Source organism: Tympanuchus pallidicinctus, unplaced genomic scaffold, assembly GCF_026119805.1.
Source record: "Tympanuchus pallidicinctus isolate F22 unplaced genomic scaffold, pur_lepc_1.0 scaffold5, whole genome shotgun sequence".
NCBI lineage: Eukaryota > Metazoa > Chordata > Aves > Galliformes > Phasianidae > Tympanuchus > Tympanuchus pallidicinctus.
This window is the reverse complement of record NW_026294769.1, coordinates 6,765,360-6,786,494: the sequence shown is the minus strand read 5'-3', so window position 1 is coordinate 6,786,494 and position 21,135 is coordinate 6,765,360. Positions and strand designations below refer to the sequence as shown.

Sequence of the window (21,135 nt, the reverse complement as noted above, 5' to 3'; positions counted from 1 at the left end):
GAATCATGCAGAGTGTCACTCAAAAGGTCTTTTTCCTTCTAATATTGCTAGTGCTTCTGATGTTAACTCCAAGGACAAAAGCTTCTATCTCTGCCCAATTTTGCTCTACAATAATCTCATTCCACACTGTGCATACAATAAGAACAAAAACAAGCATATGATGAACTTTAAGATCTTGCTATACTTTAAATCTTTTAACTAAAATGACTGGAATAATTAACTTTTCTCAAAGCTACTTTTTGTCAGTAGTTCTTAAACAGCACGATAGAACTCCACACATAAGCTACCAACAAGAAAATGAGACATCTTTCAAAACTAACGTCCACAATAAAGACTAAATATGAAGGAGGAAATCAACATTTTAATTACATTGAAGCTATTCCTAGGACAGTACATGGAAGCATACTGACACAGATAAATATTTTGTGCTCTTTACAACTTGCATCTGCTAATGAAATTATTCATGTACTGCCTACTAAACCTTGGTAAAACCACCAAATCATAATATTCTCTTCTAACACGCAAACATAGTTCTGGCATACCTGTTCTTTAACTGATGCTAGAATGGCAGACGTTGTCTCAGTTTCAGAGCCATCACCGTTGGATGTGTTCAGCACAGGACTGAGGGAGCTTGTCTTATCAGAAGACGAGGGCTGGTCTGGAACAGGCATAGCTTCTGCAGTTTATGGAGAAACAACAACAACAAAAAAGATTTATTTCAGACTATGAATAATTTTTAAAATTCATTTCAAAGCAAAATATATCTCCCAGTCTTACTCTAAAATATGCACCACAGTACATTTGGAGAGGATTCAAATCATTTACAGCTGTGATTTTCATAAAGTATTCCAGTGGCAGCATCCAACACTAAATTACAGTACCATGAAAATAATGAATCATGAAATGCTTTGCAAACAGTAAACCAACTGATAATACAAGAGAAATAGAACAATTCCAGTGCTGGCTTCCTAATTCAATTGACTATTTAGTATCTATTGTATTTTAAGCTTGGTGACTATGCTTTTATTCCAGTCTACAGGGTGATTTTGAAAATATTTTATCAGAGTATTCTTGAAAAAAAAACAAACAAAAAACTCAGCACACCAGTTGCTAAGACATTTTTGAGATCCATTACAAAACAAAACTTGTACTACTTGCAGGAATTACTAGTTTTCCTTCTTTGAAAAGGACAATGCATTTTTTTTCTGGAGGCTAAGCTATATTGTAATACCTTCACTTAAACACCACAGCAATCACCATTCACATCAATGGCAAAACCTTATGCCTTGGCTCTGTCCCACTTTACTTAACGCAGGTTTTTATGAAGACAGATATTACTTATTTATTTATTTTAATGGAAAGAAATGCATAGTTTGAAGAGAAGTTAAGGGGACTTGGCTAACAGCAACATACAAAATTCAGGTCACAGAGTAAAAATCAGCACATCGCCCTGACAGGGAAAGCAAGGCTCTAAAAGAAGGGAGATTACATTCTATAGAAGTTTGGATCTAAGTTTCAGTACTGCCCAGGAACATTCATTCAGTCTAGATGGGAAGTCTTTTTCAAAAGCTTCCTGAAGCTCAGAAGATTAGCTTTCTTACATACAGTAAAAACATAAAAAAGCAGATTATTCATAAAAAAGGTTATCCTCCAAAGTGAAATTTCCATATATTTCAGGCTAGATTAGTTGACATGTTGAAGCACAAGATTACTATCATAAAATATTACTTTTAATTAAAGCAGCTATATATTTCCATATGACTCCCTTTTTGTAAGCAAATAAACAGAAGTGATAAAACTTCAACTTAGCTCTGGTAACGTTCCAGAGATACACTTGTTCTGTACTGCAGCAATCCATACTGGCCAATACTTAACTGGCAGAGTTTTTTGTGGGGAGGAAAGGAAAACCTGGTAACCTGTGTGGGAAGAGCTCACCCATCACCTCACCAAAGGGAAAGAGTATAACATAGAAGAAGAATCATAGAATTTTTCAGGTTGGAAAAGGCCTTAAAGATCATCAAGTCCAACCACAACCTAACCATACCTCCCTAACTCTAACAACCCTCCACTAAATCCTAAGCACCACATCCAAATGTTTTTAAACACATCCAGGGATGGTGACTCAACCACCTCCCTGGAGAGCCTATTCCAGTGCTTAACAGCCCTTTCTGTAAAGAAGTTTTTCCCGATATCCAATCTAAACTTACCCTGGCACAACTTGTGGCCATTTCCCTTTGTTCTGTCACCTGTCACCAGTGAGAAGAGACCAACCCTGCTCTTGCTGCAATCACTTTTCAGGTATTTGAGGAGAGCAATAGGATCTCCCCTCAGCCTCCTTTTCCCCAAACAGCCCAGTTCCTTCAGTCTCTCCTCATAGGGCATATTCTCTATGCCTTTCACAAGCCTTGTTGCCTTTCTTTGGACCTGTTCCAGCACCTCAATGGCCCTTCTGTACTGAGGTGCCCAAAACTGAACACAGTACTTGAGGTGAGGCCTCACCAATGCCGAGTACAGGGGCAGGATTACTTTCCTAGTCCTGTTCACCACACCATTCCTGATACAATTGAGGATGCCAGTGGCCTTCTTGGCCACCTGGGTACACTGCTGGCTCATATTCAGCCAACTGTCATCAGGATGGGCAGACATGACTTGTGTTCATTCAGTTGGATGGGAGGAGATAAGTCTTTTCCTTGTGTTCATTTAATTGCTTGTTTTCTTAGTTTCTCATTACTAGAATCAATAATTTTAGATTTATGTTAATTGGAAATATATCTAATTAAGCATAATTCCTGAACTCAAGGTTGTTTTTTGTCCGTGAGACTCTCTGAGAGCAAATCCAAATGAGGCCCACTGAGGTATGGTTGTTTCCTATTGCTGTTAGGTTCTCTATGCTCATAATGAGTAATATCAGTATGACATACTGCCTCTTGCTATCCCAAACTTGTTTTGGAACTGCATGCAACTTATTACATTTTAATTTTCAGACGCTTTTTGTAAACACTTTTTTTTCAATAAAAAGGCATGGTATATTGCTACAGCACTATTTGAAATTCTGCAAAAATCAATTTAAATAGAAAACAAATCTGATAATGCAACCAACTGTATTTGCTTCAATAAAATAGGCTCAATATCTGGACTGAGCAATGCTAATATTCTACAGTCAACTCATGCATCCCATGATTTTTGGCTTTTTCTTGTTGTTTGACTTTTGTCCTTTAATATATAGCTTAAAATGATGAGTAAAAAAAAAGGCATTCCACCTAAAATATTTCTTCTGGACAAAATACAATTTCTATCTCATTAGTTCAGTTTATTATTACAATTATTTGAGGGTGCAAGATTGTAACAAATTGCATTTAATAACATGACACTGAATCTCAGCGTGACTTTAGCCAGCTGAGCCTTTAATGTAATGCGCTTCAATGTTTTTGCATTATGCAAATTCATATGAGAAAAATCATATACAAAGAAAACAGAGAATTGAGTTTGCAATATGACAGAGAAGTTACTGTACCAAAGGCAGTTATGTTCAAAAAGAATCATACATGAATCAGGAATAGTATTACTCAACAGTAATGGAGCAGTCAGCATTTGAATTGAACTAGTCCATTTGATCAGATTAGGAATACATTTTAATTCAGTCTGGTCTTCAGTATAAGAAGTCAGGTACTCTCATGTCTTAACAGGGCTTAAAACTGCTGGTACTTAAGAATTACAGAAGATGGGGCTGCAAGTTCCCCATCTCACTACAAAACTTCCCAATGACGCAGATTCTTTTTTTTCTTTTTTCCTAAGTCATTTGGAGCATCTGAAGCTTCCCGTGGCCTCCTCTGTCTGTTCTGGGATTCTACCCACCTTACTTGCAGGAAGCTTGCTTTACTAGTTAACATGCTTTTCCCAGTACAACCTCAGCATGTCCTGTACCATCCAAAACACACACAGAAATCAAATTACTTCATCACTAGCACACATGATCACAACATTCCTCTACTCTGGGCTCTCTTTTCTAGAAAAAGCTACTCCAATTATTTTCATCTTTCCTCACAAATTACACTTGATGATGTTAAGCTTTTAATTCAAGGGAGCTTAGCCCTAAATTCAAATGGAAAACTATAGCAAATAGAAGAAAAATAAAAATTAAGAAACATAACGGAGTACGCTGTGGTTGCGTATATAACACAATCTGTTGTATTTGATTCCCACAGTTTCCTGCTATTTCATACGTGCGTCAGAGAAAAACAAATGAGATTCTGTAAGTCAGAGCATATACATGCTCCTGAGAGAACCAAATTTAAATCTTAGATGATCATTCATAGATGAACAGGTAAAATACTACCAGCCTGCTGGGAACATATCGAAAGTTGGACATAAATAATTCATGTATTCCCATACTTAATAACACTAGCAAAATTCTATGTGGAGTTTGATTTTTATTTTTTTTTTCTTCCCAGTTGTCTTTCTAAGAGAATCTGAAAAATGTGCCTCATTTTGGGGAAAAAGAAGAAATAAGGTTGTAGATACAAAATAAAATGTCCTCTCCCCTATGCATGTGAGGTGAAGCCAGGGCAGCCTTGTGCCATACACAGCCAGCTCCAAGGGCCCCATCACAAGGCACCATTGGGCGGCACAGGGAGACCTTGGGAAGGGCTAACATTTTATACTACATATCAATCCTTAGGTAAAACGAAGAAGTATATACACTATTTATCTTCACATATGGAAACAGCAATGTCACATGCTATAGTTTCACTTGAAAATTTAATTTTGGAAGTGCAGTTTTACATGGACTTCAATCATATTGGACACAGACCTACAAGAGTGTAGCCATGAAGACATTACTGGTAAAGGTATTCTGGTGGCAGAATTCACTGATGATGTTCTCACTCTTTGTCAGTTGCCGTGGCTGCATCACCTTTCAATGAACTTATTCTCCTCCACAACAGAAATGCCATGCCTCATTCAGCACATTTACACTGAAAAAGCCCTAGAACTGAAAAAGCTGCATGCTCTTCTATAAACCAAGCAATTAATTCCTTTTCCAACTTTAACTGCATTGTTTTAACAGGTTCTGGTTCTTTTTAATGTATGTTTAGATAAGAAAAAGTCTGGTTTAAAGAGGTAGATTTTTAAAAAATATTAGCTTGACATTCCTTTAAAGGTCACTTCGTTAATGTTGCTTGCATAGTCTACTGTTGCATTATTCCTTTCTGAGTAGAATATACAGATATGTTAAAATAGCTCCAGAAAGTCTGAAAGTCTATGGAGAAAGAAGAACTACCAATTATGCTGGCAGTTGCATTTTATCAGTGGAATCAGAAAATCCAAATAAGTTTCTTTAATTAAAAGGTATTACGGTAAAGAATATGTACTCCCCAGTGGGTTTTCCCCATACAGTGAATCATTAATGAGCGAGAACATTCATCATAAAAGTGTAGGTCACGCGGTCTTACTGCACAGAAATCAAATTTGGCTCAAAGATCTAATCTGGAGAACCATAAAACGACATGGAAGTAGCCTTGGATAAGAACCAATCAATTAAAAACAATTCAATATGCAATTGTGCATCTAGAAATAATTTTTGCTTCCTATAACAACAATATCCTGTTACAGACTGCAGCATGACTACCATTTAATAACATGCATTTCAAATATTCCTGTTAGAGTGTATATAAAAAATAGCCAAAATAATCATTTCCACTAACTTAACACTAGTTAAGCCAATTCAACTATTTGAGACTTTGCTCAGTCTGCTTATCACATACATGTTACTGTTACAAGCTAACCAAGATGCTTTCACTGCTTGAGGATTTGGACATTCAAGGAATTATCAGCAGAAAGATGACCTATTTGCACCCTTTTGGTAAAATCAAACTGGAGATGTGATCCACAACTGAGACATCACTGACTCCAGGCAGCAATCTATGTACCTACTAATAATGCAATAAACTTTTCAGCATTATAGCTCAAATACTTACTGTTTCATCACATCTGTAACGAAAGTAAATCTTTCAGCTGTGTGACAGGAAGTACATGAAGATGTGCCTTGCCTTCTCCTGCACACAGAACAACTGTAGATTCCTTTTACAGAGGGATCATTGTGTTCTGTCTTTGCTGGCAGTTTGATACAATTTATGTCTCAGTAAGGATTCTTAAAAAAAAAAAAAAAAAAAAAAAAAAAAAAAAAAAATTGCTAATCTCTTGAGTTCATGAATCAAGGGGGAAGAAAATCTTCCAGATCCTGGCAAATATCTCAAAGAAGAAAATTTCTTCTGATTGCTTAAGTAGTTTTCACAATATCCTAAAGCATATACTTACTATGTGGAAATTACTAAATGAGAAAACAGATTGGTTAAAAAGGACATTATATTCTAAGCATCTTTGCAAAGACTTAAGCTCAGTTAGGGGACAGGGATATGAGGGATAGAGTCAGTATTCTATCCATTCTAGCTCATCACAGGGGCTTCCCAAAGAGCTGAGGCTCTATTTTCTTTCTGGGATTTTTCTTTGCTGGTAGATCCATCAAGTTCTTTATTAACTGAGAAAGGGACCCCCCCCCCCCCCTTTCTTCTCATGTGATGAACTGTTGTATTCTCAGTTAGTTTAACCACAGTATTTAATGTCTCTAAAATGGATGGGAAAGAATCCTCTGGTTTAAAATGGATGAAAAGCAATCTCCTGATTGCAGATTTCAGACAAAGTATAAATTCAGGTTCTGAAAACCATAAACTTTCCATTTTCCCCCTTCTCTTAACAAAATTGGTATAGAAGACATAAAAGATGTCACAGGAAAGAATTAAAACAGCTATACTGTAAAACAAAGAGCTTTATCTGAAAATTTTCCTTAACAGCCTCCTTGTCTATCCTTCCTTAAAATCCTACAGATAAACATATAAAACCTGAAATGGAAATGCCAAATATTGGCACATATGCAGGCAACATATATAAAATTCTCCTCCCTTCTCTTTCACAGATACCTGACTCAAAAAGGCATCTCCTGCAACAATCCAAAGATAACAGCGTGAAGTTTTTTCCTTAGAGACTTTCTACTCCTGCTAAAGCCTGATCAAAATATCTCCCATTCTCCAACAAAAAAGCAAAATGAATGATCTTATACTGACAGTAGTCAATATGAGGTCTCTTCCTAAGGCTGCATAAGATACTTTCACTGTCTGCATTAACAATGACAGAATGCCAGAAACCAAACCTGAAGTCTTGCTTAGAGCTTCATCTATCTATGATGATTACAGATATTTTACTTCAGTATGATCCTTGTAGGTACTGTTTGCTCATGTAACATCATAAAATAAGGTAGTTTTGTTTTATAATAATTTGAATTTCAAATATTTCAGGTCACTATCCAGCCTTTCTTCATAAATACCAAACAAAAATTCTCACAAAATTTCCAGTGATTTTAGCAGTATAACTCAGAAGGAGCGCATGAGAGGAAAGCTTCAGCATTTGACCCAAAGGGCTTCTGAAAAAAAAGGCAAAGAAAAGATGCCCAATATATCAATGTATGTCACTTGCTTTTTTTTCTTTAACTTGAGTCAGCATCCACACAGGCTCTATAAATATTCAAATAATCAAACCCAGGAAGACTGACTACTCTCCAGTTAAATGCTCCCAACCCCCTTCTCTATTGACATATTATTGCAATTAAATGAATAATTAGGAGAGATAAAACACACTGGCTTGGAACATGTTCCAACATCATTGGCACTGAAACCACCTACTAAATCCATAAGAATTTTCCCATACCAGTTAGCATACATCATTTGAAAACTGTGCAACCTCCTAAAAAATTTATGAAAATATTTCACAGCTGAAGTCAGCAATGTGATCACAAAGAAAAACCAACATAAAAATTCATACTCCTGCCAATATTTTACAGATCTCAGCATGAGAATTTACAATAATTGATTTCAGTTTTGCTGAAAAGTCTATTCACAAATCTAGCAAAATTGCCCTATTTGTGGAACCCAGAAGATGCATACTGTGTTACTGAGGGAATGAGAGCTCTTATTTCAGCAACAATGCCAATACCCTCAGGCATTCAGAACAAAATGCACAATTAAAAACAAAACTTGAAAGCACTATTACAGTGAATTCTTAAAATTTTGTTTGATCTACACATCATGAGAGAAGGTGATACTGAAAAATTATGGAATGTTTGCTTTGTATTTCTTTTCATTCAGTGGTCATTGATGGCTGGAGGTGACATCATGTACTGGTCTGGTTGGGATGAAGTTAATTTTCTTCATAGGTGTTTACACAGAAGTGCTGTGCTTTAGATTTGCTACTTAAACAGTGGGCTGAGCTACTGCTGAGCAGTGTCAAGATCTCTCTTGTTTCTCACAACAAGTAGGCTAAGGGTGAGCAAGAGGCTGGGAGGGGACACAGCAGGAACAGCTGCCATGAAACAACCAAAATGAAATTCCTTACCACATCACATCACATTCAGCAACACAACTCGGGGGGGATTTCTCCAAGGTAGCTGTTACTTGGGGGCTGGCTGATGATGAGTGATTGCTTTCACATTATTTGGTTTTCTTTCATTTTTCAAACTGACTGTGTCTACTAGTTTGTGTTCGTGCTTTTGCCTATCTGACTCTCTTCATTCCACTGGGGGTGCTGTTGTGTAAAATGACTGAGCAGGGGCTTAGCTGCTAGCTGAGATCAATCCACCAGAAACCATTAGTAAGTAATTCCCCTCAACATCAACAACTGTAACGAGAAAAATAAAAACATATTTTGTAGTACAAGAAATGGGATTGATAACAGCCATGTCCGAGGACACCTGTTCAAAAACAGAAATAACAAGACAATAGCACAGCCCTCCAAGTCTGTATTCACTAAGGTTTCATGCCAAAATAGACTGTTTATTACTCCTACTTAAATTTTAATTGCTAGCTGATTCACACTGAGTACTCTTAACGTCTCCCATGACTCTGAACCTGAAGTAGGATAGACAGTTCCGTTACTGGTGTAATCTCAAGACTAATCTACTTCTTCACTAATTCCTACAGTTAAGGAGCTTACTTATATATATCATACTAAATTGCACAGATCCTCTTTACCTCATGTCTCACTCTTTTATAAGAGCTGGAGTGCAGAATAAATACCATACAACACTGTGTGAAGTGCATCTCTAGAATCACCAAGGTTGAAAAAGACCTCTGAGATCATTCATCCAACTGTCCACCTATCACCACTATTTCCTCACTAAACCAAGTCCCTTAGCACAACAACATTTCTTGAACATCTCCAGGCACAGTAACTCAAAACCTTCATAGCCGCAATGTCCAGCAGCTAGGACTGCACTATGGAACCAGCATAGCTATCCCTCTGGGACTCCTTTCACAGCTGCATCTCTCAAATGGAAAGCTGGTGGAAGAGCACAAAGTCTCCTCATTCACTCATTCAACACACCTGGACATCTCTGAAGATCTGTGGAAATCATAAATTGCCTGCTTGACATACCCTTTTGTATCTTTCATTTGCAGCTTGTTACACACCATTCTTGCTTTCTCATGCTATTCCTCTTTACACTGGGTTTGATTCCAGCTTCATCCATTCTCTCCAAGACTTCCCAATTTGTCCCTCATCATCTTGCTTGTAAGGAACAGAATGTAATAAAATGATGGACTTTGAACTCATTTTCACATGTGAAGCTGGGATGTTTTAATCCTACCTCCCTGCCCCCTTCCCCGCTTCTTCTCTGTAAGTGCATCATTTTATATTAATCCATGTGGATTTTTATCCAAGTGCTCAACTTTGCTGATCCTTCTGCAGACACAGTTTGTATTTCCCCATCTTGAATAGCTTAGCATGTTCACAAAACTGTGTCATTCCACTATTCACTTCCTTTTCCACATCATTTCAGGATGTGTTGAACAACATATGCCCACTGCTAGATATCACTTTGATGAGCTACGTCTACAGTAAACTCATTAAACAGTAAACTCACTAGTTATTGATATTACCTGTTTCTCATATTTTTAAGCAGCTTTTTCAACATGCAATAACTTCCCTCATATCCAACGTTGGCTGTCTTTAAAAGCTCTAAGAAATGGAAATTCCTATTAAAATCTTTAGGAAAATTCAGCAAATATCAACCAGAATTACACAAGCTGCTTCCAGGAATTCTAACAAAATTATGATGAATTATAAAATTATGATGAAATACTTAAACAAGCCAAACTTCAGAAAACACTATTTATTTAATTTTTATAATATTTTATATAGTTTCAGATTAATTGCCTAGCAAATACTTCTGGTCTCTAGCTCATGAACATCCCCAACAGCCCTTACAAATCTGGAGGAATGACTGGGTGCTTTCCAGCCTTCTAGCACTCATAGTTCAAGAGGTTACACACAACAACATCCTTAGCTATTCAGGTACCTAATTCTTGAGTTACCTTAGAGCCCTCAAGTGAATATCACCTTTTCCTGGCAATTCGTCTATGTATATTTTGGTGTCGTTGGTGGTAGTTTTTTTGCTTCATCACCTCTTTTCAGATTTTAAGACCCCAAGAAATCCCCACAAAGAACAGTTTCAGCATGGAAAGACACATTAGCCAAGATCAAAAAAAAAAAAATATGTTCCCTTACTTCACTCTCAGTAGCAGCTAGCATGGTTATGCCTAAATAAGATAGCCGTTAGCATATGCCTATGAATATTAACTCTTTGCTGAGGCAGAAGCAGATGAAATACAGTCAACCACCTGGCTCAAGGAACAAAACAGGTTTTGTGTGCTAAAGAAAACCTATACAAACAACCTGTAGATTATCAGAAAGTGCAAATACATCAAGAAGCATCTGGAACAAGCAGATTGTGAGCAACATCAGCAAATCAGAATTTGAAAGGACTACTCATCAATAAGGTATTCCCTGCTCAATCCTACAACAAAGGACACTTCATTTTGTGGGTAGACAGAGTATCATAAAAACAGAGAAGAAAATCCTATCATGTTGCATCAGAATTTGGGACCATCTGGGCAACACCAAAACAGCCTGTGAGCACTTCAGCACTCCCAAGGGACCCCATGATAAAACAGATAGGCTAGAATCTACTTTCCTGCTAATGGTTTTTTCTATACATATTTTTAATATACATTTTAATACTGAGCATTTTCTTTTTCCCAATATTGTGCTTCTAAAATCATATCTGTACAGCTCTTCGTGTTATGCCATATTGGTAGAATGCATTCTGTTCTTTCTTTTTCTGTCCCTTAATCAGCAGTTTAGTAGTCACACTTAAAAGTGGTGGGTGAAGATGTTTTAGTTAAAGTCAATAAGAAGGAAAAAAAAGCATAAATTATAATTAAAAAAATAGACAACTCCTAGATCTGAAGACATCTGAGAAGATAAAGTAAAACCTTATCCACACAACTATGTTTTAGGATGTAGACAGACTTGGTACCAATGTCATAGTTCTTACTGTGTGAGTAACTGCTTGAAAAGCTATAACACTTAAAATACTGAAAAGATAAGGAAAACATATAGCCAAGTTGTAAAGTTTACAAACAAGTAAATAAACAAATAAACAAACAGAATAAAGATAAGAACTTCTCAGGTATATAAATATTAAAAAAAAAAACAAAAAAACAAAAAAACTTTTTTCTACCAAAAAATCTTCACCCCACACCATTAATGAGATAAGGTTTATAAGGATCAGCCTAGTTCTTCTACAAATATCAATAGCATTCCTGTGCATGCATTTGAAATGCTAGAATACTGTGAGCAATTTATGTGCTCTCATGTCATTTTACAGTGTAGGAAATATTACTGTACCAGTGATGCCAAAACTTCCAAGAAAAGAAAATGCTACTATTCTCTTTCTACAGAGTACACAGATTTCACCCCCCCCCCTCCCAGATTGCACATAGTTGAAAACATTGTTCTTGACCCTGGAATCTGGATTTCTGTAGAAGTAAATAAGAAAATAAATGATACATCAACTACATCAACTTGAATTAGGATCACGATTAAAAAAAAGTCAGAAGAATAGAAAACTCTCTGTTTCTCTGCCTAGCATAAAGTAGAGGCAGAAAACCTTGCATTTTTACAAAGCATATTTTACATACGCAAAAGAAGCTTGAAAGTGTAGATTCAGCTTGAATACATTTCAATCAACAATAACAACAATTGTGAGCGTGTGATGACAACTCCTTCAAATTCAGTTTGCTGAAAATCTACAGCCAGATATTGTGGAACTCAGTGAGCAATCTACAATAAATTACCTAAAGATGTTATATGTCTACTTGTGTAACTACTGTGTGTAACTTGTGTCCTGTGATATAGAGAAGGTAGTTGTCCTCATTTTTATTTCAGTCAGTCAACCTGAAATTACCGATCCCTTCCCACAGTGGCTCAGCCAAGCCCAGTGTTCTTACACAATACAGATCGTCTATTTTGGTTTCTCTCTAGCCAAAATGATATCCAGAATATAGCTAATTGATGGAAAAGGATAAAAATATGTACATTCAAGACAGTCTAATAGTTTCAATCTTCAGTCTCTTACACTAGAACAGTGTCAACTTACAGTGCTATCTATAAACACTGCATGTTGAGTACATTCTTAAAATACATCAGTTAGGAATCCATGACTTGCAAGACTTACTATGCCTTTCCTATTCTTGTTTTCAATACATCAAAATGGATATGCTAAATGATAGCAAAAATCAATTGGAGAAAAATACTGACAAATCCGAAGCCTTGCATAATTGCTTCAGAGCAAACTTTTCTGTGTGTCATTTAAAATATTCTGTCTATCTTCACCAACAGCTGGGAATTTCTCATCCTCCTGGATAAGGAACTTCAAAGCTTTGTTAATTTAACAAGTTGATTGATCTGGGATGTATAAAGTAAAATCTTATGAACATGCTAGAATTTAGAAAGGCTACAAGGTGTATATAAGACCAAACAGTGCAACACAACATAAAACATCCCAAATGTTGACAGGGACATTCAATCAGACATAAAGTCTTAAGTGTGAAGAGGTCAGGCTGATAGTGTGAACTGTATTTGTGATATGTCTTGCTTATCCTTAGCTATTTTGCTTAGAAAATCACAAGCTGAACATCACCAGTTGATCTCTCCCTTAGTATCAACAGACTATTCAGGTGATCTTTAAGAGCCAAGCAACTCATGTAAAGGAAAGGTGCCACAGCACTATCTGAACCTCACCAAATCTCTCTTTGTTGCCAGTGTCGCCTGAAAATCCATAAGTTTTCCTTTAAAAGATACTCTCAGTAAGGATAAAAAAAATGGAGCTAGTTTATTACCATTACATTGGCCTTTAATTATTATTACTTTTTTTTGTTGGGTTTTTTGTTTTTGTTGTTGTTTTTTTTTTTTTTTTTTTTTTTTTTTGTATTTTTTTTTTATTATTATTTGTTTAACTCCACCTATAAGTATTACAAGGCAAGTGAATTTGCAACAATTTTCTCAAAAAGCCTAGACCTAGAGCCTGCTTTTACAAAATTGTATCATTACTATCTTCTCTTAGGGGCCTGTTTACTTTACAGGATTTACCAAGAACACATCAGTAGAGAATCTGATTCTTAAACAATAGCCTTGTGATAAAAAGGTACATTAAGATATATGAAACAGTAATGAAGTAGTAGAAGGATTTAGGCATAGGAAGCAAGTTGGCTATCCCCTCAGTGAGCTGGATTTAAACCAGCTAAACTGGCTGCACAGAAGTGAAAATTGCCCAAGACTGATCTGCTGTAGAATTTTACTGATCACCGTGTAGCTCTGTTCTACTACATCAAACTTATTAATGGTAACAGAAATCAGTATACATAATTCTGTATATTTTCTAGCATCTACTCCTTCCATTTATTGTAACCCTTTCTAATGCTTCCCTTTAAAAATATATTTATCTTTCTTTTAACCATTCCTTCATTTCAAATTATAACCAAAGCTATTGTCCAAGTTTTCAACTGAATTAATGCCGAATTACTATAATGAGTAAATCCTGAAGATCCTGTAAACTACCTTGCTGGCTGCTATTAAACACAACACAGTTTAAATTAGAGCTGTATAACAACTGCTGTCCTCCCTTTCCACTGCAAAGGTTGATTTAAGATGCCACTGAGCTCCTTAGCAAAGTCAAGTGGCTGGAACAGAAGCGACACTCATCCTAAGCAGATATATTTCACCACATATGCATAGTCACACACAATTGCATTAAGTTATACATGTTTTCCAGCATCTGTTTTGGCTGTCTATATTACCCTGCTTTAACCACCAACATAAATATATGAATGTATTTAGAGAGTGCTCCAATCTTCTCCTATCTACAGAATCTAAAATGATTTTAATTACAAACTCCTCTTGTGAAATCATACATCACTGCAGATAATCCAGTTTCTGTACTTTTAAAATTTGTACAAACTCCTGCAAGTGTTGTGTTCAGGCACATACTACCAGAGGTGCAGCAAAAGACCCCAGAGATGGAGCTGACAATCTGTGAGGAAGTTAGAAAGGCAGGTGCCACCCCTCCCACTCCTCCTGCAAGGGGCTGCAGGTTGCCTCCTGAACATGAACCACTGTGCAGAAGGAAGATAAAAACAGTTCCAAGGCTTTCTAGGAACTCTGTCAGCAACTGTAAGGAGTCAAGCCTGCTGAGAGGGGTTTTTAAACAGCTCTGATGGAATCCACTAATTTCACCAACCTAAAGCTGCTATGGAAGTTTCACAATCTTCTTTCTAGCTTTCTCTTTTAATTACAGGCAGAGCTAGTAGTGCTTAGCATTTCTCAGTTTAAGATCCTATTTTGAGCCACATATTTTTTTGACAAGCTGTCTGCTTGGACCAAAACACTCCATCCAAGCAGCTGTGTCATAACTAAGTGACTTCCAGTCATAAAACACTTGAGGTATTTCCAAGAATTATATTTTTGAAAATTGTCTTTTGCATTATGAAAAAAAAAAAAAAAAGTATTTTAAAAAAGTGGAAATTGTGAAAGCATTTATGTTGTAAAGGCATAGCTACAAAATTATTATTTGTATTTGAGCCTTCAACTGCAATTGAACCCACTGCTCTGAGGACTGCAAAAAACTAAGAAAAGACAGCCCTGGAAAGTTTAAAGCCTAGATGGATAAAATAAAGAATGAAAGGAAAAATGTCCATAGAGAAATAAAATGATCTATTCAAGATACAGGAAAGGATATGGCAAGTCAGTAACACTGCTCAGGAAGAAAGACCAAAAATGAATTCTGGCCTCGTCCTCTGTCCTCTAGACTCTGCTGTTGCTTCTCCTAGAGGAAGACTTGCAGAGGAAGCTGTCAGCCCACATTACTTGCAGTCTGAAATGTACTTTCAAATAGAGCCCTGCAAAAAAGCAGTGCAAGCATCCAGTCCCTGTACTCTGAAAGCATGGTGCATTACAAGAAGAAAGATGGTGTGTCCTACAAGATTGTTCACTGTGCAGCTTATCAGTTTGCCATGAACATGTATCATCTCTCAGCACTTGATTAAAATTGATAACGTAGTCATCACGAATCAGAAATCTTTGAGATGTACAAATGAGAACACTGAAGGAAAACTCAGAATAGAAAATGTATGGACACATTCTTCATACACTAAAACAGAAAGGAAGGCTGGCAGACAAGGCACTAGAATTGGTAAATATCTAAGATATTTAAAATATCTAAGACCTTCCTATGAGCTTACTTCCATGCTACATAATCTTATTTGCCTTACTGAATTCCTGTCATCTCAATTTACTACAGTATTTTTTCCTCCTCAATTCTATGTGTGGTAAGCTTTTTATATCCATGCACATAATATACAATCTTATAAAATTATACACATTCATATATAAAACGTATATTGCCATGCCCTATATACATAGAGAACTGCAATAAGTAGTTATAGTGAGCACAAAGTAGAACATAAGTATTAAAGGAAAATGACTATCAATTTAGTCTCTTAGGTTTCTTCCAAGAAAAAAATATCATAAAAGCATCATAATGCACAATAAGATATTTAGCTGTATTGTAGAAATTCAGATCTCACTACTGAATTCAATACATTCAAAAAAGCAAACATAGAATTCAAGATAAAGTGATTATTTTCTGACTACAAAATTAATAGTTCAAAAAGTATCATTTATAAGTTTCTTGACACTATGAAGAGATGGCCTGTTATGGCTTGTCACTTTAAGTATGCACAGGATAAAGAAATTCAGCTACAAATTCACTAGCCTGCAACAAAGCCAGACAGAAGTAGAAAATATTCATGGCTTTGAGGTCTCTGTTATAGTTTACAAAATCAGAAAGCTGAAACAGTCAGACTTAATAATCTCTATGACCACTTAATGATAAAGATTTCTTTTCCCTCTTCCCTTGCCTCTCAAAAAACTAAATAAGTAAAATCCCTGCACAATTCTTTAATACTGTAAAGAAGCATTTAAAATGTGCATCAAGTCATTGTTTTATGATCCTCAAACACCCACAAGATGTAACAAACACAAAGACTGTACAAGGCTAGAAACAGCTATTCATTTGCTGTATTCATGACTATCCATTTTCTTTATTTACTTAGTTGAAATCTGCAGCAACATTTTGATATACAACATCAAATGAACAGTTGCTCCAATGAATCCTCCTGACTTAACATTTACTGTATTTACAACTGACAAAGATAAATCTTGATAATGCAGATGTTTGTTTCCTTTCCTGTCTTACACCTTAAATAAATCATCAAATATATTATATTTATTAAGCTAATTGTTAAGCACCAAACAATCTTGGACAGCTATGCATTGTTACTGTTACATTTAGTCCAGCAATTCAAGCTGGGCTTTTATAGGCATCTGTGAATTGATAAAGGTTTCTCTTACAAAATGTGCTTAATTCTGCTTACTTTACTAGACTGCAGTATTTTCTTTCAATTTTTTTTTTTTTTAAAGAAATAATACTTCACACTTCATCTGACATAATCTGTAGTGTATATATGTCCATGTATCTGACCTGTCCTGAAGAGGACTCACATATTACAAAAGGAGAAGAAAAGAAGCACGTGTGCAGGATAATCTGTTGTGTCAAGACTCTAAGCAGAAGAAGCAGCAGAAGAAAAGGCAATCCAGAACACGTTCAGAGAATTATCTTGCACACATCGCTTCTACAGTTTCCACAGACTGTCTTACTGATATTTAGTTATATATATTTTTATCCCATACAGATACAGATACTGTATTGAATAAGCCAACATAATTTACCACTGATTAGAAAAAAAAAGATCAAAGCAAGCTTAATGGAGGTATGAGCATTTCCAATGTGCTCTTAGTATATTGGTAAAATTCTGTTACCCAAGATGAAGTTCTGTCCCACTGCCTTATATTTGACAACTCTGAGACTGCCAATATACAGTGGGATGAAAGTAAGAAGGGAAGGAGGAAGTTAAAAAACACACCAAAGAAGAATTAGTCTGTTGATGTTGATATCTGCAAAATAATCATATAAAACTAGCCTTTGTGTAAGAGTTCGCTGCCCATATTCTCTTCCTAGTTTGTAGGGGAGAATGTGTGCTTCCACAGAGTGATTAATTCCACTGCAAGAGAAGCTTCTAATGCAGAGAGGATGATTCATGTTTAAGGGATAAGGAATCATCTCTATTACCTGTAGTGAGTGCTTAGACAACTATTTTAAACTCAATGAGTACATTTTCAGGTAGCTAAAATTAGGTAAGATGCACTGCATCTGAGACGCAGAATAAATTTACCAACAAATAAGCTCATCAGGAAAATGATATCTAATCAAAAGGTTATTCAAAACTTCTGGAAAGATGAGTAAAAATACCCAGTGCTAGCAATTGTCTCTAACATGTAAATACCAAAGGTTTTCTTACACCTTTTCTGTTACATACACAGAATTATGTAGCAAGTAAGTTTGGTGTTTTTTTTTCATACATTTTCAACATAAATACATATGCATGCAAATTCACTACAAAAATAATTACACTGCATTTATGACAAAATTGACAATTATTTACCTTTTGAAAAGGCAATAATATAATACTCTTCCAGTGCAGATGAGGAAAATTCATTCCTAAGGAGTGCTTACAAAAATGATATTATTTTAACTGTTCTTTACTTACATCTGCATTAAAATTTAAGAATTCAGTCAAGTGAATGCTCATAGACAATACAAACAAATTTATTCTCCACAATATAATTACTTTTTAAAAAACTCTCTTCTGTTTTCAGCTAAGGAGTTGGATATGACTAAATATGGAATTATCAGAAAATCAGTAATACAGAATGATTATCCAGTCTAGAACAGACCTCAAGAAGTTATCTTATCCAACATCCTGATCAAAGCAGATCAACATTAAAACTCAGACCAGGTTGTTCAGTGCTTTGTCCAGTTGGCTCATTAAAACATTCAAGAATCAAGACCCCACTGCTTGTCCAGACATTTTCTTGCACTGGTTAATTACTTTCACTGTGAACATTTTGTTCTCCCTTAAGTAAGCGAAAACATAACCCTCAAAAAGAGTCTAACTCCATCTCAACAAAAAAGCCTGCCTCAATCTTCTTGGTAACCTCCTCTTAGGTATGAGGAAGCTGCTGCAAGGTGTCCCAAAGCCATCTCTTCTCCAGGCTGAACAAGCCTCATTTTCTCAGCCTCTTTTCACAAAGCAAGTTTTCCTGGTACACACCAGCCTGCCAACCTTCTCCTGAATTGGGGTGCCCCAAAACCTGAGCATAATATTCTAAGATGCAGTCTAATGAGAGCTGAGTAGAACTGAATAAACATTTCCCTCACTTTACTGGACACGCTCCTTGTGATGAAGCCCAAGTTGCCATTGGCCTTATTTGCTGCCAAGATGTGCTGCTGGCTCACACTCAGGTTACCATCTGCCTGAAACTATATGTCTACTTAGCAGATATTCTCCTCAAGTCAGTGAGTGCCCAAGATGTAGTGATGACCCAAGTTAGTCCATTCCAAGACCGCATTATTCTCCTTTGCAAGCTTTAGGAGTGCAGTCATCTCCTTCCTCCAGCCTGTGTAGGCACTTCTCAATGGCAGACCAGTCTCTGGATGCTACAACTGTACCTCCCAATTTGTTGTCGGCCACTTGATGAGAACGCCTTTCATCACTGACTGATTTATTCTGATGAAGAACTAAACAAGACAAGGGCACAGGACAGATCCCTTAAAGTAAACCATTCATGCCTGGATTGATAGCCCAACTAGTTTTCATCCACCTAGTGAGCTACTCAGCTAGGATGTAATGTGCCAACATAAATACAAGGATGCTGCATCAAAGCTTTTCTCAAGTCCTTCATCAAAATTTTTTGGGTAACCTAGACAGTTATCACATAGGATGGAAGATCCCTCCATAAGTAACTAATTATGTAAGAGGCTTAAAAAAAACAAAAAAAAACAAAACAAACAACAACAACAAAAAAAAACCAACAAAACCCAAAGAGTGAGCTCTTCGTGAGGAGAAAAAACAATGACAAATTCCCAGAGAAAGCTATATTGTGATCTGTGCTGTTTTGTATATTCATACCAGTCGCTTCTTCTGGTGCACAGGAGACAATTACATTTGCTAATGTACTAAATTGAAAGTATTATAGAAAATGGTCAATTAGGAAGAAATGTGGACCTTGCAAGACTAAACAACTGAGTAATAAAATAGCTGTAGTTCACTGGCCTCTTGAATGCCGTGAGACAGTTCTGGTTTCCTTTCATTAAAAGGATACAGCAGATCTGGAAAGGAAGAAAAGGGCAATAAAAACAACCAAAGGCATGAAATGGCTTCTGTTAAGGGAACAATGAAGCATGCCAGAACTCTTTGGTCCAGAAAAGACAGGGCTGAGGGGATGAGTGAAAAAAGCTTTATAAAATCCTAGGTAGCACAGGCAGGGTGAGTAGGGAATAAGAATAAATAGAGAGAGCAAATGAAGTGAGCAAGTGATAAGTTCCAAGCAAAGAAAAAGAAGTGGTTATTTATCCATCACTGAGCTGTTGAAGTCCTTGTGAAATGAACTTGCAAGTTGCTAAAGGTATACATGACTGCATGCAAAAAAAAAAAAAGCAAAAAAAAAAAAAGCACTGAGATTTCTAAATAAACACAGAACCACACTACTTAAAAAGTCTCTGAGACTATGCTAAGAAGTGTGCATAATGCACACTTCTCTTGTTCTGATTATTTGTCTTTGGCCATTTTTAGCAACATGACAGTGGACAATATTGTTAATCATTGACGTCAGCTTCTCATCCAACATAACTGGTTAACTGAAATATAACCAAACTAAAGCCAAACTAAAGCTAAACCAAACTAAACCAAACTAAATTGTAGGTGTGTGCTGTCTGTGAGTAATCTCGTCTGAACTCTAGATGTAGATTCCAGAAGGAGTGAATCTCTTGCAGGTTCTGTACCATATCTGCCATGCCAGGTATTCTGAGCGTCCCAGAAAGCATTAGGATTTTATGTCAAGGTAACCAAATCGAGCCCTACATTCCTAAAACAAAGTGAAATTAGAAAAATGCCATATGACGAGCTTAGTAAGAGGATTACATACATATTTTTCACAGAAAATTTTTGTTGTCGTTGTTGGTCGTTGTTTTTTTTTTGTTTTGTTTTGTTTTTACAGCACAAAACCAAATTCAGATAAAATTTATTACCCCAGAGTTTGCTATGGAAACAGAACACTTACTTTGACAGCATGCTGAGGAGACATGGAACGACTTTGTGATTAACAAAAGGACTGCAGCTCCTTGGTGCTTTCAAGCTTACACAAATTTTAAACAAACTTTAGAAAGCTGCAAAATCTCAAAACCAAATGGGCAAAAACAACATGAATTCATGAAGAGAAGTAAAATTAAGCTACGTTAGTAAGAAAAGAATGAGAAGTAAATAGAGATAAGCTTTTGTGACATCTTCAGGACTATACTAATGATACATTGATCTATTATGAGCAAGAGGACAAATATTTCTTTAAAAACAAATTGACACACTGGTGTCTCTCCTTTCTTAAAGGGTCAGACAGAAAATTTGAATATCATTTTGGAAACATCCCTCACAGCTCTACAGTTTGCAACATGACTAATTAAAAATTACTTTTAATACAAATCACTTTGCTTAAACAAAAGTATAACATCTCTAAATT

At 36.1% G+C, this 21,135-nt stretch overlaps 1 protein-coding gene across 6 annotated transcripts in view; it reads right to left on the bottom strand.

The window, feature by feature from the left end:
- CTNND2 (catenin delta 2) overlaps nucleotides 1-21,135 on the bottom strand; it is a 612,391-nt gene that overhangs the window by 501,051 nt on the left and 90,205 nt on the right. For all 6 annotated transcript variants that reach the window (XM_052703881.1, XM_052703884.1, XM_052703886.1 and 3 more), the window contains exon 2: nucleotides 543-676. In XM_052703881.1, the coding sequence (XP_052559841.1) occupies nucleotides 543-676 (134 nt within the window). The remainder of the gene's footprint in view (nucleotides 1-542; nucleotides 677-21,135) is intronic.